The 23,369-nt window shown below is 36.3% G+C and overlaps 3 protein-coding genes across 5 annotated transcripts; 2 read left to right on the top strand and 1 right to left on the bottom strand.

Annotated features, from left to right (window-relative positions):
• The first annotated feature begins 1,090 nt into the window (after positions 1 to 1,090).
• LOC138897040 (uncharacterized) lies at positions 1,091 to 2,437 on the top strand. Its single transcript, XM_070182993.1, has 2 exons — positions 1,091 to 1,247; positions 1,836 to 2,437. The coding sequence occupies exons 1-2, from the start codon at positions 1,091 to 1,093 to the stop codon at positions 2,435 to 2,437; spliced, it is 759 nt and encodes a 252-aa protein (XP_070039094.1).
• A 9,335-nt stretch (positions 2,438 to 11,772) lies between these two features.
• LOC104090619 (heat shock cognate protein 80-like) lies at positions 11,773 to 15,729 on the top strand. Its single transcript, XM_009595759.4, has 3 exons — positions 11,773 to 12,073; positions 13,461 to 13,602; positions 13,686 to 15,729. Exons 1-3 carry the CDS (start codon positions 11,951 to 11,953, stop codon positions 15,518 to 15,520), a joined length of 2,100 nt encoding a protein of 699 aa, XP_009594054.1. The 5' UTR covers positions 11,773 to 11,950; the 3' UTR covers positions 15,521 to 15,729.
• Positions 15,730 to 16,378: 649 nt separating this feature from the next.
• On the bottom strand, positions 16,379 to 22,421 carry LOC104090618 (calcineurin B-like protein 3). 3 transcript variants are annotated; one of them, XM_070182024.1, is made up of 12 exons: positions 22,221 to 22,349; positions 21,029 to 21,085; positions 20,863 to 20,919; positions 20,564 to 20,639; positions 20,312 to 20,454; positions 19,476 to 19,558; positions 18,558 to 18,617; positions 18,339 to 18,447; positions 18,205 to 18,257; positions 17,974 to 18,054; positions 16,742 to 16,854; positions 16,379 to 16,631 (listed from the first exon to the last, which is right to left on the bottom strand). In XM_070182024.1, exons 5-12 carry the CDS (start codon positions 20,421 to 20,423, stop codon positions 16,574 to 16,576), a joined length of 669 nt encoding a protein of 222 aa, XP_070038125.1. In that variant the 5' UTR covers positions 20,424 to 20,454; positions 20,564 to 20,639; positions 20,863 to 20,919; positions 21,029 to 21,085; positions 22,221 to 22,349; the 3' UTR covers positions 16,379 to 16,573. The 3 variants fall into 3 exon arrangements, with proteins under 3 accessions (XP_070038125.1, XP_009594053.1, XP_070038124.1); XM_009595758.4 differs by lacking the exons at positions 20,863 to 20,919; positions 21,029 to 21,085 and having other exon boundaries at positions 22,221 to 22,421; XM_070182023.1 differs by lacking the exons at positions 20,863 to 20,919; positions 21,029 to 21,085 and having other exon boundaries at positions 20,312 to 20,432; positions 20,543 to 20,639; positions 22,221 to 22,378.
• Between the last annotated feature and the right edge of the window lie 948 nt (positions 22,422 to 23,369).

The raw sequence follows: 23,369 nt of genomic DNA, 5'->3' as shown, positions 1-23,369 counted from the left end.
ACCCGATTTCGCGAGAAAAAAGGGCACAACAAGGCCTAGTAGAGTCTTACGGATCGGTGCGGAGACATCTGTACTTATCTTCAAGAGGCTATAGGGTGTTAGAAAACTACTCCTTATTCATCTCCTATCGTGCAGTTGATAGTATACTAAGTTTCCTTCTTCTATTCTCTCACAGATGGTGAGGACGCGTACAACGGACGTTCCAGACCCGGGGAGAGCTGCTCCCCCCATTGCTAAAGGCCGAGGCAGAGGCTGGGGGAGGTCACCGGCCCGAGGGAGGGGACAAGGGCATCCTAGAGCTGCCCCAGTAGCACCACCAGTGGATCTAGTGGAGGATCCCATCATGAAGGAGTAGGGCGAGGTGTCTATTCCAGAGCCAGCCCCGGTAGATTTCATGACAGCACCGGGCTTTCAGGAGGTCATGGGCCGTATGCTGCGGTTCATGGACACTATAACTCATGCTAGTTTATTTCCAGCAGACCCATCCACATCTCAGGCAGGAGGGGGAGCACAGACCCCTACTGCTCAGGCTCCTGGGTACGCAGCTACAGTATATCAGCCTCTGGGTACACTACCCGTAGGCGGGGCCCAGCCAGTTGCCGCAGCAGCACCTGAGCCTAAACCAGCTACGGGCGGCGATCCGTAGAAGCTACTGGACATATGGACTAGGCTACACCCTCCTATCTTCGGGGGTGAGCGGCATGAGGACGCCCAGGACTTTATTGATCGGTGCAGGGACAGACTGCATAACATGAGGATATTGGAGTCCCATGGAGTAGATTTCACCGCTTTCTAGCTGGAGGGCAGGGCCCGTAGATGGTGGCAGTCTTACCTTCTTGGCAGATCAGCGGGTTCTCCTCCCATGACTTGGGATCAGTTTACACAGCTTCTATTAGATGGGTATATTCCACCCTCTCAGAGGGAAGAGTTACGGTGTCAGTTTGAGCAGCTCGAGTAGGGTCAGATGTCTGTGACCTATTATGAGGCGAGATTTTCTGAGTTGTCTCGCCATGCACTTATGATACTTCCTACTAATGCAGAGAGAGTACAGAAATTTTTTGCGGGGTTACACCCCAGTATTCAGGCTAGCATGGCTACGAAGGTTGAGATGGGTACTGATTATCAGCTAATGGTAGAGATTGCTCGGAGGATTAAGGGCTACCGCCAGAGGGGTAGAGAGCAGATGCAGCAGGATAAGAGGACCCGATTTTCGGGAGAGTTTAGAGGTTCCCCGGCTAGGGGCAGAGGTCAGTTTGGGAGGGGTCAGTCTAGCATGCCCACATATCCAGCACCACCACCACCTCCTCGGGGTGCTCCAGCACGACCCTATATCAGTGTTATGCTAGAGAGTTCTTATCGCCCACCAGTTCATCAGGGTTCCTCCAATGCCTACTTTAGTTCCATGCTAGAGAGTTCATACCGCTCACCAGCCATCCAGGGTTCTTCTAGTGGATATTCAGGCCATTAGGGTCAGACTTTGGGACAACAGTCTATGGCACTGCGGGGTTGTTACGAGTGAGGATCCGGGTCACATGAAGAGATTTTGTCCCAAACTTCGGGGCAAGGCAGTATAGCAGGGTTATCAGCATATGATTACAGCACCAGCAATCCGACCGCCCAGAAGCGAGGGACATGCAGGTAGGGGCCGTCTTAGAGGTGGAGGCTAGGCAGGGGAGGTCATCCAGCTATTGTTCAGCCAGGCGGAGGCTAGCCAAGTGGTGCTCCAGCTAGATTCTATGCTTTTCCGACCAGACCAGATGCAGTGGCCTCAGATGTCGTGACCACATATATTATTTCTGTATGCGGTAGGGATGCTTCGGTATTATTTGATCCAGGGTCTACCTATTCATATGTGTCATCTTTATTTGCTCATTTCCTGGATAATCCTCATGAGTCCTTGCGCACTCTTGTTTATATGTCCACTCATGTGGGTGATTCTGTGGTTATGGATCGGATCTACCGATCTTGTGTGGTTACATTCTGTGGTTACGAGACTATAGCAGACCTTCTGTTACTTGATATGATTGACTTTAAGGTCATCCTAGGCATGGACTGGTTATCCCCATATCACGCCATCCTTGATTGTCATACCAAGACTGTTACTTTAGCGATTCCAGAGTTGCTGAGATTGGAGTGGAAGGGTTCCTCCTTTAGTACATCTAGTCGGGTTATCTCTTTTCTGAAGGCTCGACATCTGGTCGAGAAGGGTTGTTTGGTGTATCTCGAATATGTTCGGAATACCATCATAGAGTCTCCGGCGATTGATTCAGTGCTAGTAGTCCGGGAATTTGCCGATGTGTTTCCTTCTGACCTTTCAGGCATACCGCCAGATCGTGATATTGATTTCTATATTGATTTGGCTCCAGGTATCCAGCCTATCTATCCCACCGTACCGTATGGCTCCGAAAGAGCTGAAGGAGCTGAAGGAGCAGCTTGAGGAGTTATTGGCAAAGGGGTTTGTGAGACCAAGTGTATCACCTTGGGGTGCACTAATGTTATTTGTGAAGAAAAAAGATGGGACTATGCAGATGTGCATTGATTACCTCTAGTTGAACAAGGTTACCATCAAGAACAAGTACCCGTTGCCACGTATTGATGATTTGTTTGACCAGTTGCAGGGTGCCAGGTTGTTTTCTAAGATCGACTTGAGATCGGGGTACCATCAATTGAAGATCTGGGACTCAGATGTTCCGAAGACTGCCTTTCGTACCAGATATGGTCATTATGAGTTTCTAGTGATGTCCTTCGGCTTGAATAATGCCTCATCGACGTTTATGGATTTGATGAACCGGGTGTTCAGACCTTATATTAATTCCTTCGTTATTGTCTTCATTGATGACATCTTGATTTACTCACGTAGCCTGGGGGAGCATGACCAGCATTTGAGAGTGGTACTTCAGACCTTGTGAGAATAGAAGCTATATGCTAAGTTCTCCAAGTGTGAGTTTTGTCTAGAGTCTATGGCATTCTTGGAGCATATTGTATCAGGAGAATGTATTAAGGTGGATCCCAAGAAGATTGAGGCAGTTCAGAGTTGGCCTCGTCCTACTTCGGTGAGTGAGATCAAGAGTTTCCTGGGGTTAGCAGGTTATAATCGCTGGTTTGTGCAGGGCTTTTCATCCATTGCGGCACCTTTGACTAGATTGACCCAGAAGGGTGCTCCATTCCGTTGGTCCGATGATTGTGAGGCGAGCTTTCAGAAGCTCAAGACAACTTTGACCACAACACCAGTTCTAGTGTTGCCTTTCGGTTCGGGGATGTATACGGTTTATTACGACGCTTCACGCATTGGCTTGGGTTGTGTCTTGATGCAGGAGGGGAGAGTTATTACATATGCTTCACGTCATCTGAAGATCCATGAGAAGAATTACCATGTGCACGACTTGGAGTTGGTCACGATTGTCCATGCTCTTAAGATATGGAGGTATTATCTGTATGGGATATCATTTGAGGTTTATACTGATCATCGCAGCTTACAACATTTGTTCAAGTAAAGTGATCTCAATTTGAGATAGTGTATATGGCTCAAGTTACTGAAGGATTATGACATCACCATTCTTTATCATTTAGGCAAGGCAAATGTGGTCGCGGATGCCTTAAGCAGGAAGGCAGAGAGTATGGGTAGCTTGGCATTCATTTCAGCAGAGGAGAGGCCACTAGCTTTGGACATTCAGTCTAACAGACTTGTGAGGTTGGACATTTTAGAGCCCAGTCGAGTTCTTGCATGTGTTGTTGCCCAATCTTCATTATTGGGGAAAATCAAGGTCCGACAGTTCGATGATCCGCATTTGGCAGTTCTCAGAGAGACGGTACTACGGGGTGGTGCCAAGGAGGTTTCTATTGGCGAGGATGGTGTTCTGCGACTCCAAGGTCGCCTATGTTTTCCTAATGTCAATGGCTTGAGGGAGAGGATTCTAGAGAAGGCACGCAGTTCTCGGTATTCTATTCATCCAGGTGCTACGAAGATGTATCGTGACCTGAAACAGCATTATTGGTGGTGGTGGATAAAGAAAGACATAGTTGAGTATGTGGCTAGGTGCTTAAATTACCAACAGGTTAAGTATAAGCACCAGAGGCCAGGTGGCCTACTTCAGCAGATGACTATACCTGAGTGGAAATGAGAGCGTATTACTATGGACTTTGTAGTTGGATTGTCACGGACCTTACGGAAGTTTGATGCAGTTTGGGTCATTGTCGACAGGTTGACCAAGTCGGCACATTTAATTCAGGTTGCGACTACCAATACTTCAGAGAAGTTGGCCCAGATTTATATTCGGGAGATAGTTCGGTTGCATGGTGTGCCTGTTTCCATCATATCAGATAGAGGCCCTTAGTTCACCTCATATTTTTGGAGGGCCGTACAGAGTGAGTTGGGGACCCGTGTAGAGCTCAGCACAACATTCCATCCACAAACCGACGGCCAGTTAGAGCGGACAGTTCAGATATTGGAGGACATGTTGAGAGCATGTGTGATTGACTTTGGGGGACAATGGGATCAGTTCTTGCCTTTGGCCTAGTTTGCTTACAACAACAATTATCATTCTAGCATCGAGATGGATCCATTTGAGGCTTTATATGGTCGGCGATATCGTTCTCCCATCGGGTGGTTTGAGCCCGGCGAGGCTAGGTTATATGGTACTGATTTGGTAAAGGATGCCTTGGAAAAGGTAAAGTTGATTCAGGAGCGACTTCGCACAGCACAGTCCAGACATAAGAGCTACGCGGAAGGCGCGTGATGTATCATTTATGGTCGGCGAGAAGGTTCTCTTGAAAGTCTCGCCGATCAAGGGTATTATGAGATTCGGGAAGAAGGACAAGTTGAGCCCAAGGTTTATAGGCCCATTTGAGGTGTTGAGTCGAGTTGGGGAGGTTGCTTATGAACTTGCTTTACCTCCTAGCCTATAAGGGGTTCATCCAGTTTTTCACGTGTTTATGCTCCGGAGGTATTACGCCGACTTGTCTCATGTGTTAGACTTCAGTACTATTCAGCTAGATAAGAGCTTGGGTTATGAGGAGGAGCCAGTTGCTATTGTTGCTAAACAGGATCGCCAATTGAGGTCTAAGAGGATTTTCGCGGTAAAGGTTCAGTAGAGGGTTCAACCAGTCGAGGAGGTGACCTGGGAGTCCGAGGAGTACATGCGGAGCAGATATTCACACTTATTCAGCACTTCAAGTATGAATCTAAACCCCTTCGAGGACGAACGTTGTTTAAGAGGTGGAGAATGTAACGACCCGGCTGGTCGTTTTACTTGCTAGAACCCCATTCCCTAAATAAGACTTCCCGTACTTGATTTTACAGATTTATGACTTGCGGGGATGATTGGTTCGGGATTTGGAAGAATTTGGGGTTGAAATCGGAACACTTAGTTCCTTAAGGTTGGCTTGAAAGGCCAAGTTTGACTTTGGTCAATATTTTTAGTAAACGACCTCAGAATTGGGATTTGACGGTTCCAATAGGTTCATATGATGATTTCGAACTTGGGCGTATGTTCGTATTGGGTTTTGGGTGACCCGGGAGTGTTTCGGCGCCTAATAGTGAAAGTTGGTTCTTGAAGGTTTTTGAAATTCTTTAAATTTGGTTTGGAGTAGGTTTTAGTGATATCGAGGTCCGAATGGAATTTCGAGACCAGGAATAGTTCTGTAATGTCATTTAAGACTTGCACGCAAAATTTGGTGTCATTCCGAGTAGTATAAGTATGATTCGACGCGTTCGGAGCGATTTAGAAACTTAAAGTTCAAAGTTTGATTCAATTTAGTTTTGGGGTGTGATTCTTGGTTTTGTTGTTGTTTTATGTGTTTCGAGAGTTCAAGCAAGTTCGTATTATGTTTATAGACTCGTTGGAGTAGTTGGACGGGGTCCCGAGGGGCTCGAGTGCGCTACGGACTACCCGGAGTTGAGTTGAAACACACTAGATTTCTGTTTCTGGTTTCCTTCTTCACGAACGCGGTCAGACCCTCGCGTTCGCGATGAAGGATTTGGTGTATTGTGGGATGGGGAGCTTTTTCCCTTCGCGTTCACGTGCGCAGGACTGCGTTCGCGGAGATTTGGGCCCTCTACCCTTCGCGTGACCTGGCCCGCGTTCGCGTATAAGAGGCTAAGCTGGGTGCGTTGTTCGCGAAGAAGTCCTCGCGTTCGCATTGGGTAGGCCAAGGAACCTCAGCATTCGTGTTGCTCATGTCGCGTTCGCGATGGGTAAATTTTCCCGGGCCTGGGCCGTTTGCATTCGCGATCGCGAGGCCTCTTCCGCGATCGCGAAGAAGGCAGACATGGGCAGTGAGTTTAAAATCGGGACTTAGGCATTTTTGGGGTCATTTATTACAATCTTGGGCGATTTGGGAGCTCTTAAGGAGGGAATTTCGACCTAGCTTTGTGAGGTAAGTAGTTTCTACCTCATGTGAGTTTAATACATAATTTATGGGTAGATTATGATATGTAAATTAGTAAAAATCATGGGTTTAGAAGAAAACCTAGGTTTTTGATAAAAATGGAGTTTTACCACGAAAATGGTTATGGAACTTAATGAGAATCATATATTTATGTTTCTAAGGTTATGGATAACAACTTTCTTTGAAAAATTCCGGAATCCGGGTACGTGGGCCCGGGGTGAATTTTAGGAATCTTGCATTTAAAGTTGGGAAATTACTTAAATAGTAGGGATATGAACTTTTAAGCCTATATTGATTAGTTTCTACACTATTTGGATAGTTTTGGATTGTTCGGCACCAAATTGAAGGTTTGGGCATAAGCTTGGACCGGAAAGTAGGCCTTAAAGCGAGGTAAGTCTCTTTTCTAACCTTGTAAGAGGGAAATTTCCCCATAGGTGAACTTAATTAATATATGATTTTTTTGTGGGGGCTGCGTACGCATGAAGTGACGAGAGTCCGTACGTAGCCACTATTCTTGTTATGTCCGGGTAGTTCTAGGCTTACACCATGCTTTGTGGGTACCGTTATCTGAACATAATTATTTATTTGCATTGAATGGAACTAAGTTGAGGGTTTCAAGATTTCAAAGGTTTCAAGTAAATTAATATTTTGAAAAGAATTGAGAAAAATTACGTTATATTTCGTCGCAAGTATATTCCGTGAGCGGGGTGACTATTTCCACTATTCTCATGGGAGCGGGCAGTTCGCCTCGGCAGGTTAATAGATGCATCTATGGTTCACGTCGTTCGACCATCGGCAGTGCACAACTTACATTTTCATATTGGATCGGGCCGAACGTTCTCGATGGAATTTGTGTGTGATAATAGAAGTGGAAGCCCTTTTTATAATTGGTATAAATTTACTGTTTTAGAGATCATTTGTTTAAAATGAAGGAAGTATTTTGGTTTCTTAGATATGATGGAAGAACTGTACAGTTATTTCTTGTTCTTAGTTTATTGTTAGTTATGTGTATCATGCTTATTTAGAATCACATGTTATTATATTATTGGCCCTAATGAGTGTCAAAATCGACCCCTTATCACTACTTCTTCGAGGTTAGACTAAATACTTACTGGGTACATATTTTTATGTACTCGCGCTACACTTATGTACCTGATTGTACAGGATTTGAGCCAGATGCATCTGGCCACCAGTCTAGCGCATAGCCTGATTTTCCAGCTCGAGACTTCCCGGTGAGCTGTCCTTTTGGGCCGTTCTGCAGCAGGTGGAGTCTCTCTTATGTTCTTTTATTTTATGTCTATTTCCTTTCAGATAGTAGGCTAGCATTGTTTTGTATATTCTACTAGATTGCCTACATACTTGTGACACCAGGTCTTGGCACACACACTAGCAGACTTATGGTTTTGGTTTGCTCATATGATTACGATTAGTACTAATTGCTTTCATTTATTTATGTTAAAATTACAAACTCCTATATCTTTTTTTAATAAGGAAAAAGCTATCGTTTACAAATTTATCTAAGCGTGAAATCACTAGTTGATCAGTGTTGGCTTGCCTTACAACGTTGTTGGGTGCCATCACGGCCTATAATGAAATTGGGTCGTGACATTATACTTCTTATTTAGTATTTATTTTATAAGTCAAACACAAAGTTTAATATTTATTGACGCGAGGTACACGAACTTATACTTCTTCTTTAATATTTATTTTATAAGTCAAACACAAAATTTAATATTTATTGACGTGAGGTACACGTGCAACGCACATACACAAAAACTAGTCTCTATTTTAGCTAATACCTCCAACTAATTACAAAATAAATTTAATCTTAAATAGAATAACCTACCTAATCTCTTAAACCAAACTGCCGCCCCTAACAATATGGAAATTTAATAGACAATTCTGAAGTCAAAAGCCCTTAATTCCTTGAGGAGCTACTTTCTTAGATCTTGGTTAAATTAAAAAATATCGCTTATGTCAGTACTTAAAACTTGGTCAAACGCGTATTTTTCTAAAATACTTTCGTTTGGACATAAGAATTTTTCAACGTTTTTCGAAATTTTTTTATTTTTTTTCGAAATCAGTGTTTGATCATAAAATTTCCAATTTTCACTTGAAGGAATTTTGAAATTTTTTGAAATTTTAAAAAACTCCTAAAAGTTATTTTTCAAAAAAATTCACTCATATCAATCACAAAATTTCAAAAACAACCCAAAATTATATTCATGTCCAAACACAAATTTAATTTTCAAATACCATTTTCGCTTAAAATTTGTTTTTCACTTTTTTTTTTTAGAATTTTACAATTCTTATGTCCAACGCCCACTTAATCTTCTTCTTCTGAAAAATAGGACTACTACATTTGACCTTTTAAATGCTTGGCCAAACATGTTATTTAAATAAGATCATAAATGTAAAATTATTTATAATATATAATATATATATATAAATTATACTTATATATCAAAGGTCATTATTTACTTCTTTTTTTAATTATCTATATCTATATATCTATATATCTATATATCTATATATAAGAAGAGGCAAAAGCATAATATTAAGACAAGTAGCATAACCACAAAAAGCCAAGTGGCATTAGGACAAAACAAACTACCTTTCTAACTAAAAAACCTTTTGAATTTTAAATTTTGAATTAATTGGTTGGTTACTCTATTTGAATTAATAAATATGCATATCTTATAATTAGCTATAATAATAAAAAATGAATATATATATATATATTCCCATTCAAATATATATATATATATATAATAAAAGGAGAGGCAAAAATACAATATTAAGACAAGTGACATAATCACAAAAAGCCAAGTGACATTAGGACAAAACAAACTACCTTTCTAACTAAAAAACCTTTTGAATTTTAAATTTTGAATTAATTGGTTGGTTACTCTATTTGAATTAATAAATATGCATATCTTATAATTAGCTATAAAAAAATGATATATATATATATATATATATATATATATATAAATTTCCATTCAAATTGGGGAGCAGTTTCAAGTTGGAGTTTTAAAAATATTTTAAAATATAAAACGAAAATAAAAAATAAAAAAACTTTCAATTCAAATTGGGGAGTAGTTTCAAGTTGGAGTTTTAAAATTATTTTAAAATAGAAAAACAAAAATAAAGAAATAAAAAACTTTCAATTCAATTTGGGGAGTAGTTTCTTCCTAATATAGTAGTCTATATAAATAACTATTTTATTATATATATATATATATATATATATATATATATATATATATATATATATATATATATATATAATAAAAGGAGAGGCAAAAATACAATATTAAGACAAGTGACATAATCACAAAAAGCCAAGTGACATTAGGACAAAACAAACTACCTTTCTAACTAAAAAACCTTTTGAATTTTAAATTTTGAATTAATTGGTTGGTTACTCTATTTGAATTAATAAATATGCATATCTTATAATTAGCTATAAAAAAAATGATATATATATATATATATATATAAATTTTCATTCAAATTGGGGAGCAGTTTCAAGTTGGAGTTTTAAAAATATTTTAAAATATAAAACGAAAATAAAAAATAAAAAAACTTTCAATTCAAATTGGGGAGTAGTTTCAAGTTGGAGTTTTAAAATTATTTTAAAATAGCAAAACAAAAATAAAGAAATAAAAAACTTTCAATTCAATTTGGGGAGTAGTTTCTTCCTAATATAGTAGTCTATATAAATAACTATTTTATTATATATATATATATATATATATATATATATATATATATATATAAGAAGTAAATAATTAAATAATGCCAAGTGGTATAACCATAAGACGATATTTTTAGGACAAAGCTCCAACAAAGTTGGAGTTTTAAAACTATTTTAAAATAAAAAATGAAATTAAAAAAATTTAAAAATGAAATTAAAAAAATAAAATTGCCAATTCAAATTGGGCATTAGTTTCAAGTTGAAATTTTAAGACAAAATAAACTTCTTTTCTGACTAAAATAACCTTTTGAATTTTAAATTTTGAATTAATTCGTTATTCTATTTGAATGATATAAATATAGATATCTTATAATTAGTTATAATAAAAAAATAAAAAAATAAAAATCAAATACCCATTCAAATTGGGGAGTAGTTTCAAGTTGGAGTTTTAAAATTATTTATATAAAAAAATTAGATGTAAAAAAAAGAGGAAAAAATATATATTAAAAAAACTACCCATTCAAATCACGGAGTAGTTTCAACTTGGGGTTTCAAAATTATTTTACAATAAACTACATTTCTAACTAAAAAATCTTTTGAATTTTTAAATTTTAAATTAATTTGTTACTCTATTTGAATTAAAAAATATAAATATCTTATAATTAGCTATAATAAGAAAAAAAAAATACCCATTCAAATTGGGGAGTAGTTTCAAGTTGGAGTTATAGAATTATTTTTAAAAAAAATGCCAATTCAAATTAGGGAATAGTTTTAACTTGGAGTTTTAAATTTTTTTAAAATAATTAAAACGAAAATAAAGAAATTAAAAAAAAAACTTTCAATTCAAATTGGGTAGTAGTTTTTTCCTAATATAGTAGTCTCTCTCTCTCTCTCTCTCTCTCTCTCCCCGATCCCCCAATATATATATATATATATATATATATATATATATATATATATATATATATATATATATATATATATATATATATATATATAGTTTTTTTATAAAATAATAAAAAGGCTTATATCTTTATACTTTTGATGAATTTGAAATTATAATTTAGTAAAAATATTACATTATTTAAATTTTCAGTAAATTTCAAAATAAGAAAACTAATCAAATATTATAGTAGAAAAGAATGTACGAAAAGATGGGGATGAAGACAGTTTCATGATATTTTTAGACTTAATTAATAAATAATAAATAAATAACATTCAATGAAATTATTGATAAATTTAGACAATTGAAGATTTTTGAACAGTATAACATAAGTTTTTAAAAAAGGATATTTTCAGAGTAATAAATATATATCTATATTATAATAAAATCGAATTAATTACAAAATATAAAAATAATTGACAAGTTACTAAAAAGTCATATTAGTAAATATATATTACTAAGTACTTGCTAATTTAATAATAATAAAGAATAATAAGGAATAAATAATTTATTCGATTACTATTTAATGTGTATTCTTTTATTTTGTATAGATTTTCTAATATTTCTGTACACTACATGAAATAATAAAATAATTACTAATATTTATTAAAATAATTTAATATATTAAATCATACCTTTATAAGATTAATATTTTGTTAAATTATCATCGCTGCTTTTAACACTAGCTTAAAAGGAAACAAAGAGAATACTTAATAAATCTGATAGTCTAGAAGGTTCTAATAAATTACTTGGCAATAGAAGAGTCTAGAAACCCAAAACAAACATCAATATAAACACCCTCCCTCACCAATCTCTCTATCTTTGCTTCTTCTACTGTTCTCTCGCCGTCCTCAACCCTAATTTCTCTCCCCTTTGCTTTCTACAATCGTTGACGTAGCAGCAGCATCGCTAGATCGGCAATGGCGGATACAGAGACCTTTGCTTTTCAGGCTGAAATTAACCAGCTTTTGAGTCTTATTATCAACACATTCTACAGCAACAAGGAGATTTTTCTCCGGGAACTTATTAGCAATTCTTCTGATGTAAGTCAAATCTCTTTTCGATTTTCTATTTGAATTTGTAATTACATTGTCTATTTAACGCGATAAGCTCCGTGTATTTGATTCTGCTCATATATTAGGTGCATGATTGTTTGTTTGATGATTTGAGTTTTTTTTAATAATAATTTTTAGCTTTTGTTTTTGATGATTTGCGATTTGTCCGTACTCTGATAACTAGATCGTTTAGTTTAGGTTCTGTTTGATGATTTGAGTCTTTATTTATTTATGGTTTCAGTTTTTCTTTGATGATTTGAGCCTTTTAAATTCATGATTTTTGTTTTTTTTTTTTTTTCGTATTCTGATTACTAGAGCTATTGACAATTTAGGTTCTTTTTGATGATTTGAGCCCTTTTTATAGATTAAATCACACAATTGCCTTGGTCTTAAAAAGAACTGGTTGATAAGTGCTTGATATGTGTCTGTATTTGGAGTCGCATTGTCTTTTTGTACATTGAGAATTGTTTGTGAACGCTCCCTATAGTTGATTCTGCTCTTTTATTAAACGCAATGATTTTTTCTGACTTAATGTTAGTTGTTTGATTGCGGACGCCTCTATAATTGATTCTGATCGTATATAAAGTGCATGATTTTATTTTTTATTTTTTATTGTAATTTAATGTTAAAGTTTTTTGATCGTGGGCGCTCTCTGTAGTTAATTCTGCTCATATTCTAGATGTATCTGTGTTTGTGATTTGATGTTAGTAGTTTGGAGAAACAACAGAGCTGGCTCAATGGATGTGATTAGGGGCTATAAACCTGGGGTTTTGAGATATTTTTTGTACTCTGAAAACTAGATCGTTTGTCAGTGTCCTGTTTGATGATTATAATATTTTTTTTAAGATTATAATCACGAAAACTGCCTTGTTCCTTACATGAATGGGTTGACAAGTGCGTAGAATTGTTTGTTCTGTTATTCATGAAACAGATATTGGCATGTGCAAATTTAAGATGTAGATATCATTACAATGTTGATCAGGGTGTTGATCTATTGTTTTGTTAATGAGTATGCACTAACCGCAGCTGGTAGGAAAATTTTGTTTATGAATCATGTGGACTCTTTGTTTAGTATTTTGAGGCGTACATTAAAGAGTTTTGTTTATAAGGGAAATCTTGGAGCCCTAGAAGCTGAATTTGCTTGTTCCAGATCGATTAAGCTGAAGGGGATGTTGTTCAATGTATCAATTAGTAAAACTTTAATCTTGAGTCGATTCTGTGCATGTCTTGGAGTGTCTTACAAATCAGTGTTACTCTTGTCAAAGACTTGTTGTGTGTCCGTGTATGTTATATTGTATGATATGATGAACGATTCATTTACTTATGTTTCAAATATGTATGAAGAGTCTGATTATGTTGTGATAATTTATGAAAGGCTTTGGACAAGATTCGCTTTGAGAGCTTGACCGACAAGAGCAAGCTTGACGCTCAACCTGAACTCTTTATCCACATTATTCCTGACAAGACCAACAATACCTTAACTATCATTGACAGTGGTATCGGTATGACCAAGGCTGGTAAGTTAGAGTAATTTGTGGAAGTACTTGGTGCTTAAATAGCATTATATTGCAACATACTCATCCTGTTTGTGTTACTGCAGATCTGGTGAACAACCTTGGTACAATTGCTAGGTCCGGGACTAAGGAATTTATGGAAGCTCTTGCAGCTGGTGCTGATGTTAGCATGATTGGGCAATTTGGTGTTGGTTTCTATTCAGCTTACTTGGTGGCTGAGAAGGTTATTGTGACAACAAAGCACAACGATGACGAACAGTATGTTTGGGAGTCTCAAGCTGGTGGTTCATTCACTGTCACCAGGGACACTTCTGGGGAGAACCTCGGTAGGGGTACTAAAATGACCCTATATCTCAAGGAGGATCAGCTTGAATATCTGGAAGAGCGCAGGCTCAAGGACCTGATTAAGAAGCACTCGGAGTTCATCAGCTACCCAATCTCTCTTTGGGTTGAGAAGACAATTGAAAAGGAAATCTCTGATGATGAGGATGAAGAGGAGAAGAAAGACGAGGAAGGGAAGGTAGAGGAGGTTGACGAAGAAAAGGAGAAGGAAGAAAAGAAAAAGAAGAAGATCAAGGAAGTCTCTAATGAGTGGTCCTTGGTGAACAAGCAGAAGCCCATATGGATGAGGAAGCCCGAGGAGATCACAAAGGAAGAGTATGCTGCATTCTACAAGAGCCTGACTAATGACTGGGAGGAACATTTGGCTGTGAAGCACTTCTCTGTTGAGGGCCAGCTGGAGTTTAAGGCTGTTCTTTTTGTTCCAAAGAGGGCTCCTTTTGACCTCTTTGACACCAAGAAGAAGCCCAACAATATCAAGCTGTATGTTCGCCGAGTGTTCATCATGGACAACTGTGAAGAGTTGATTCCTGAATATTTGAGCTTTGTGAAGGGTATTGTGGATTCTGAGGACCTTCCCCTCAACATTTCCAGAGAAATGTTGCAGCAGAACAAGATCCTTAAGGTTATTCGCAAGAACTTGGTAAAGAAGTGCATTGAGCTATTCTTTGAAATAGCTGAAAACAAGGAAGATTTTGACAAGTTCTACGAGGCCTTCTCAAAGAACATCAAGCTTGGTATCCATGAGGATTCACAGAACAGGTCTAAGTTTGCTGAACTGCTGAGATACCACTCTACAAAAAGTGGTGATGACATGACCAGCTTGAAGGACTATGTGACCAGGATGAAGGAAGGTCAGAACGATATTTACTACATTACTGGTGAGAGCAAGAAGGCTGTTGAGAACTCACCCTTCCTCGAGAAGCTGAAGAAGAAGGGCTATGAGGTTCTCTACATGGTTGATGCTATTGATGAGTACTGTATTGGTCAGCTGAAGGAATTTGAGGGTAAGAAGCTTGTTTCTGCTACCAAGGAAGGTCTCAAACTCGATGAAAGCGAGGATGAGAAGAAAAAGAACGAAGAATTGAAGGAGAAATTTGAGGGCCTGTGCAAGGTGATTAAGGATGTGCTTGGTGACAAGGTTGAAAAGGTCGTTGTTTCAGACCGTGTTGTGGACTCTCCCTGCTGTTTGGTTACTGGCGAGTATGGCTGGACTGCAAACATGGAGAGAATCATGAAGGCGCAAGCACTTCGGGATTCTAGCATGGCTGGATACATGTCTAGCAAGAAGACCATGGAGATAAACCCAGAGAACGCCATCATGGATGAGCTTAGGAAGAGGGCTGATGCGGACAAGAATGACAAGTCTGTCAAGGATTTGGTCCTGTTGCTGTTCGAGACTGCTCTTCTCACCTCGGGTTTCAGCCTCGACGATCCCAACACCTTTGGTAACAGAATTCACAGGATGCTGAAACTTGGGCTCAGCATTGATGAGGATTCTGGGGATGCTGATGTTGACATGCCAGCACTGGAGGATCCGGAAGCTGATGCTGAAGGCAGCAAGATGGAGGAAGTCGATTAAGCTTTTAGTCTATAGTAGTTTTTTTTGGTATTCTCTGTTACCTGCAGTAGTTACATTTTTCGTTTACCTTACCATATTGCACTTTATGTGCCTTTTTTTTTCTTTTTCTTTTTCTTTTTAACAATAGTCCCAATAGAATAGTTAACCTGTTGAAGTTCTGTTGCCCTCAGCTGTTGGTTGTGTTTCTGTGAATGAACTTTTTTAGCCTATGTCTAAAACTTGCGTCCATTATCATTAGGAGAAAGTTTGCGTATGAACTCGAAAAAATCCAGGAAGTAAAAAACCAGTACTCCCATGTAGTAAAACTTTCTTTTAGCTGCTCGTCTTTTTGACTGTCAAAACTCAAAAGTCCTTAGTAGCAGTGCAATCATCAATTCTTATAATTGGGAGAGCTTGAGTCGCTCAAATCCATGTCTATCATTTCCTCAAAATGTTAGAGCAGAGCTTCATAGTTTGTGATCCTCACTACAATTGATTCTTCTTTTACGTGTGTAAGATGGTCTGATGGCAAATTCTCATACTTGGAAGTTTGCTCTTTTCTTTTTTGAGTTGCTAAGGATCCATTAACGCTGGGGCTGCCTATTTCCAGCTTTTGCAAGAAGAAGTTTCTAAAGCATACTATGAGAATTTGAGAATCACTATGGGTTGATTACCTTTTCAATCATACCACAATGACCAACTCCAAGAAGAAAACCTATTGCAATACCCCGAAAAAGTAGATGTTTTCTGGTAAAGTCAGATCGAGTTGCAAATACAACTTGTGGATTCTATCGCAGTACTAATCTTTATTAAGATTAAGATGTCTGAATTGAAATACACATTAATCAAGCAAATTAATAATGAGCAATGACCAACAAATTACGAGGATACTTACACAACATTTATTAAGTGGCAACAAAAGTACACAAGGACTACTCTCAAAAAGAATAACAAATCATGAAAATGTTGGAACTCAAAAATATATGAGCAAAATAGATATATAGTTTCACCGCGAACTGCAGCTCTAAAGAAACAAAACTACTTCCGTAAGCAAGTCCGTTTGCCAATTCCATATCAGGTATCCGGGACTCTTGAGTGAAAGACGAAACTCGGGAATGTAGTTGTAATGTCCCTGTTTAAGTGAAATATGATATTTCAGGTCAATAAAAACGTGCTACTAACAGAAAATCTGCAATATGTGATTCTATTTGAAGTGATCACATTATTCCACGTGCTACTTACTTAAGATACTGAAGGGTCATATTCTTCAGAAGTGAAGGATGTCGCAGGACCAAATTTCTCCACTCTTCCTTATCAATCTTTCCGTCATGTTTAGTATCAGCTTCTTCAAAAGTCTGCCCAAATAAAGCAAACATTGGTTAAGCAGTAAAAAGCTAAATCCTGCAATTGCTACCATCCGAACTGCGCCTTCCGCTTCCCAGGGAGAAAAAAGGGATTTTGATAAGGATGAACTATAACAAACATGAGAATGTCCAGGTCTTTGCAAACATATAATTAACATAGAATAACCAAAATCAAAAGTCAAACAAACGAGCATATTCCCAATATAGAATATTTATACTAACCATTTTGTGGCACAATTCAGGGGAGACTTGAAAGAAGAGACTCCAAACTCAGAAGTCGAGTGGTTTCTCAACCTCTTTCTTTCTGACACAATTGGTATAAAACACTGTCGGTACTAGTTTATGGGAGGAACAAAGCTAAAGATGGTTCCGTCCTTAATTTCTGCTCACACTTTAAATCACTAAATTGTGGAGGTCGAGGATTAAGGTAGAAGGTTAGTAGGTAGTTGAGTGTGTTTCCTGACAATTCCAGTGTTATAATTGTCAATATTGTATTCTATTATTGTTAGATTTCTATTACTACATGTTGTTCCTTTCGCCTCGTTTTCTTATTATCTTGTTCTCGTTATTACTTGTTGCTACTGCTTTATTTTCATTTTTCCTTGTGCCGAGGGTCTATTAACAGCATCTCTACATTCACGGTAGGGGTAAGGTCTGCGTATTTACTACCTTCCTCAGACCCCACTTATGGGATTATAGTGGGATTTTTGTTGTTGTTGTTGTTGTTACTTTAAAATCACTAAATTGTCTCTACGAATATGATGTGGTTCTGAGAGCGAAAGACTTAAGCATCACCCCCTCACCAATTAAATAAGCTGTTCACCAACTAATCAGTCAATTACCCTGACGTTAAACGAATTAGGTCTTAAGAAAATACAATGTCATGTTCCTGTGACCACTGGGGATTGGAAGTGCTACTTTTCCCTACAGTTCTAAGCAACCGAGACAATTCACGTGCCCCTAAACTTTAATGAGATAGACAACAAACCAAATAATCAAGGGAAAGTAGTATTGTATATGTCGCTTACTAAGTAGATATAAATAAGAAAACCACTCCTTCAAATGAAAACTTGACCAAAAATAGTATTTATTTGTAGGTTGTTGAAATACCTTGTCGATTATGCTCTCAATAATTTCATCTGAAAGGTTCATACCAGTCTCAGCAAGGGTAGCAACCACCATTTGCTTCACCTGCATAATAGATGCCGTTATCTTTTTATGTCATGCACTCCATAATTAACATTCAGAAATAGTAGGAAAGAAGAGAAGAGTAAGTCAACACATTAAAATAGACTGACGTTTACATCTATAATTAACAACTTCATATTATGAAAGGTTTACCTCTTGCCTCTCGATGAAGCCTTGTTGTTTGAGATCATATAGCTGAAAAGAAACTACAACAGTAATCTATCATTAGAAGCTGATATGCACAAATTGGAGGTAATCATTGTTATTCATGTAACCAATTAACATACACCCAATCTTATCATCGATAGGAGCATTCGGATGGAAAACAGAGAGTGCACGGGCAAACTCCTCAAAACCCAAGAGTCCATTGTGCTTTGTGTCAAACAAGTCAAACACCTGCAATAAAACGTGTCGGAGTAAGAAGAAATGAAGACAATAAAAACTTGAAGTATCATGCAGTAAAGCTAGATAACAATGAAAGACTAATGAATGTACAGAGAACTTACCCTGTCAGCAAACAAGCTCTCTTTTTTGCTTGTCTTGAATAGCGCCAATTGAAACTCTTCCTATAACATAGTGAAATGTTCAAATTCAAAAGCAAAGCTGGATACAAATATATTAAACATCTATGCTAAGAAAAGTAACTAAACTTAGCGATCAAAAGTTGTAATCTATACTATATTAAAAGCACGAAGGCCCTTAGCGTAATGTCGATCGTCTTTTTTACCCTTTAAAAATAGAGTTCACACTAGACAAAATAGTCATTTAATTATATTTTTAGGTATTTTAAATCTACTATGTTTTGTTTACCAAACCCTTCCTTGTTTGAACTATGTACAAAATCCTGATATTTAAACTTTAAAATCTATTCGGATTTTATCACTTCAATTAAACACAAACGTAGAATAAACACATAAAATCGATCACTAACATAAATATCTCAACTTTTATGCAAGTTACTTTACATATATAATCAATTGACGATGGGATAATCATTAAAAGATAACGAATACTTACGTAGGCCTACTTATATGATTAAATAAGAAAGTATATATAAATATTCTAGCTATATATATATAGGAGTAAATAAAAATACACTCATGTACAAATTGAAAATAGGAACATATCGCGTATGTATAGAAAAATATCAGTACAAATTGAAAATAGGAACATATCGCATATGTATAGAAAAATATCATACTTCTTTAGATAGAGTTTCTTACTTTATTGAGTAATTAAATTAATAAGATCGGTAATTATTATTTCTAAAAACTTATATCTTTTTCTTTAATTTTTCTTTTACGATAACTCGAACATAATTTTTAATATAAAATTTATGTAATTCTTTTATAGTATTCTACTCATTAGTACGAAGTACACGCGTATCCGAAAGACTAGTCTTATAAGAAAATGTGAGACCAAACCTTGTTGATCAGACCATCATCAATCACTGCGCTGCTAATCTTCACAAAAAGCTCATAAAGAGCTTCGATCTCACTGACGCTAACTGCCACAAGAAGGAAAATTGAAGCATATATGCAAGCAACGAAGTCATACAACACATATACATATGGTTAGAACGTATATGTCAGAAATCTATATTCTAAACCTTTTACATATCGACCAGTGTCATTGAGAGGCATTTAAAATTGAAGCTAGGTAAGTGGATTGCTTCCCTTACGCGAAAATTTAGGGCATGCATCGAGGCGCTAAGGTGTATACTTAAACACCTATAGATTCAGTTTTGAAGCAGGCATAAACAAGAAAAATAATTAGAATACTTAGAATTAGAATAATTAGAAAAATAACAACCAGGTATATGAAATTAGAATTATAAAATGGAAACTAGTATAACTTTGCATTTGAACCAAATACTTAAAATAATTTGATTCATATGGTTTTATATATTTCATTAGTTACCATTCTTGCAATCCGTTCTTCGTTGAAGTACACGCTTTAATTACACTTTGCACTAGCTGCTTTTGTCGCCTATGACAACATTGGCATTGACAGGCATTAAAAGAGAATAAAACATATTGTGAAATTAGAGAAATTTATAATTGTAATGATCTTCAAAATCAAAATCATATTTCCCGAATGAGGCAATCATTAAATAAGACAAACCTAGAACCAGATAACATCGCTTATGTTTGATCGAAATGAAGAAAAATACTAAAGTTTATATCCTCCGTGGTTTCATTTTTTATGCTCTACAAATGGCAGATAAATATGTATAGATAGATGTGTTCAGATAGCATACAAACTGTCTCTCGTGCAAGAATCTCGGGATCTTCAAGGCCCGTGGATTGCCTATCACAACACTGCAGCAGGGAAGCACCTAAATGCTTGATCCCCTCTAAACAATGCGACATGGTATTCCCCTGACTTCAGAGCTCGCCATAGCTGTTCAACCAAAAAAGCAGGTTTGGAATGAGGGTGAGGAGGAGGAGGCCACTTTAATTGGCTCTAGAAAAATCATTGAAAACCAGACAAACATGAAAATTGAACAAACCTCGTGACCATTCTTTGCTATTTTTGACTATGTGAATGCAAAACGCCAAAAGTTCTTGAACTTTGGAGCTATACACCTGCCAAGGAATCTATGTAAGTACATGCTTAAAAATTCATAAATATCTCCCCACATCAATAAACGAAGCAAGAGACAATGCCCGCTAATTCTGTCAGCCAATGCAAAACATATCAAGGAAAGAAGTTACACTAAATATCTCTATGACTACTCTATCCTCTTCTCGTGCAATTTAGAATCATGGTAAATCATTCATCACAAGCAAAACCTGGAGTCTCATTTACATTAGAAACCGCTCTTGCTGCTTCAGCCTAACAACAAGCAAAAAGGTGTACTTCCAGCTGTGAATAACAACAGAAAACAACAGTGGTTCGCTTTCTTCAAAGTCCTCAAAATGATAACTAAAAACCTGGAGTTTCATTTACAAGCAAAACCTGGAGTTTCATTTACATTAGAAACCGCTCTTGCTGCTTCAGCCTAACAACGAGCAAAAAGTTGTACTTCCAGCTGTGAGTAACAACAGAAAACAACAGCGGTTCGCTTTCTTCAAAGTCCTCAAAATGATAACTAAAAAGATGTTAATAGGGTGTATGCTTCCTTCTTTAAGTAGCTATTCTTTAATCCCTACGAGCAAAGTATCAAAAGCACTGATATGTTCCACAAAAGCTAACACCTCCAAGCAAAAACCCAGCCCCAAATTAAACAAATATAAAAGATTTGAATACTCCACATCTTATGCCAACTTGTCAATCAGTTGTACTAAGGGTAGAACATATTATATCTTAGGCCTTCATGATTAATTAGTCGGTGATAACTAGCAAAAGTTAAACTTGATTTTGTGCACGATTCAAAATTCTTTTCACCTACTGCATATCTCATTAGCAATTATATGATTCATGATGGCAAGATCCAAGTCATGCAGCGTAAGTGAATTTTAACTCGAATTCCCCAATTATAACAATGCCCAACAAACAGAAGAATGAATCAATAATTCAGAATTAATATGCAACAAAGTCATCAAAAGGCAACAACTAAACAGAATCTATTAACAAATTAGTCAACTGTGCTTCAATCCCATATTAGCTGGAATCAGCTATATGAATCCTCTGTATCCATTCCACTCTATTCAGGTAAATATCTTGGAGAGCTTAGCTAAACGGAAAAAAAAAAATCAGAAAAAGGGCATATTTAAAGACACGATCTTTATACTTGTTTTTCTTTTTTTAATCAAACAATGTTTATACTTGTATTTCAGGTCAATTTGGTTCTGAGTAAACTGAAACTGGAAAATATCTGAGAGAACTTAACTAAAAAGGAAAAATCAGAAAATGACATATCAAAAAAGACACAATCTTTATACTTGTATTTCAGGTCAATTTGATTCTAAGTAAACAGGTACTACTAGAAAATAACTTGGAGAACTTAGCAAAAAGGGGAAAATAAAAAAATGGCATATATAAAGACACAATCTTTAGATGGATTAAATCAAGAATTCAAAAAATGATAAAAACCATTAATTCAACATGGATGATTACTGCAAGTGGATCTATTAATTTTAGAGAATAGAAAAGCATCAAAATACAATGAATTAACATTGGATTAGCTGATATGTAAAGAAAAAGAAGAAGAAAAAAAAAATTACCCTTTTGAATTTAGACAGAAATATGATGAAATTCAGATTGAAGATACGTTCGACAGATAGAATGAAGTTGATGGGGCTTCTTCTTTATCTTCTATAACTGTAATTTCTGGTTGCTGTTCTGTGATTACGTCAATATCAGATATTAGTAATAATTTAATACAATGAAATTTAATCGTGGCCAATATGTTGATAATTTGATATAGACATATGTTTCGCCAGTTGTACAAGTATATACTCGTTTTCTGCACTATACGACGTCGTTTTAGAGCTAACCAATTTAATTATTTATCTGAACTTTCAACTGTTTGATTATTCAATTACCGTTATAAGAAAAATTAAATTATGGTGTATGTCTACTCTTCCGCGTTTATCTTCTCAAATGTTTAATGACATATTCAATGACATATTTCTATGCTTAATGACATATTCAATGACATATTTTTCTTCACTTTTCATGCATATATAAAGGCCTTGTAATATATAGGAAAATACATACAATTGAAGAAGAAAATCTCTTCATTCTCTCTATATCTCTATTTATTGTTCATATTTTACTAAATTAATTTTATTTCATAACACGTTATCAGTACGAAATTCTAACCAAATTGAAAGGATAGTCATTTCATGATGGAACTATGAATAACCAACAATGTAGAATCAATTTGGTTGAGTCAAATAAAACCTGGGCATTCCGTATATCATATCAATATTGAGTTTGCTTCTTACTGTCCAGCTATGAGTATTATTTTTAATTATTACCATAAATTGTGTATTTAGCTTATGTTAAAATTTAAGATTTGTAGTTGTTTTGGTTAGACAACAGTAAGCTTTGATTTTAAGTTTTCATGCCTGTATGGTTGTATATGCCCGCTAACTTTGTTCCTAGTTCTAAGATTAATCTTATACAATTATAACATTATGCTATCATTGATTTGCCATGATATTAAAAAATCTTTGTGAAACATTAAAAAAAACATTCTAGTCATGTTAAGTGTAATGTAACATTTGGTTTAGAATCATCTTCTGTGTGAACGAGGACTTTAAGATCAATGGCCTAATCTGATTAGATGCAATATTTTTTTATATTGATAATTGACAAAATGATATCATTATGTTTTACTAGCCTATTTTGGCTTCTTCTGTATAAAA

This window comes from Nicotiana tomentosiformis, chromosome 8, assembly GCF_000390325.3.
Source record: "Nicotiana tomentosiformis chromosome 8, ASM39032v3, whole genome shotgun sequence".
In the NCBI taxonomy this organism is placed as follows: Eukaryota; Viridiplantae; Streptophyta; class Magnoliopsida; order Solanales; family Solanaceae; genus Nicotiana; species Nicotiana tomentosiformis.
Note: the sequence above shows the minus strand (reverse complement) of the source record. Positions and strands in the feature narration are given on the sequence as shown.

Bases quoted from the DNA above. Each gene is read 5' to 3' on its own strand.
- LOC104090618 (XM_070182023.1), bottom strand. The intron at 18,448-18,557 runs GTAAGTTCTCTG...GTTTTATTGCAG, and splicing joins AGAGCTTGTTTGCTGACAGG to GTGTTTGACTTGTTTGACAC. The intron at 16,632-16,741 runs GTAAGTAGCACG...TCACTTAAACAG, and splicing joins ATGACCCTTCAGTATCTTAA to GGACATTACAACTACATTCC.
- LOC138897040 (XM_070182993.1), top strand. From the start codon at position 1,091: ATGGCTACGAAGGTTGAGATGGGTACTGATTATCAGCTAATGGTAGAG. The intron at 1,248-1,835 runs GTCAGTTTGGGA...TATTTGATCCAG, and splicing joins TTCCCCGGCTAGGGGCAGAG to GGTCTACCTATTCATATGTG.
- LOC104090619 (XM_009595759.4), top strand. From the start codon at position 11,951: ATGGCGGATACAGAGACCTTTGCTTTTCAGGCTGAAATTAACCAGCTT. The intron at 12,074-13,460 runs GTAAGTCAAATC...AATTTATGAAAG, and splicing joins TTATTAGCAATTCTTCTGAT to GCTTTGGACAAGATTCGCTT. The intron at 13,603-13,685 runs GTAAGTTAGAGT...GTGTTACTGCAG, and splicing joins TATCGGTATGACCAAGGCTG to ATCTGGTGAACAACCTTGGT.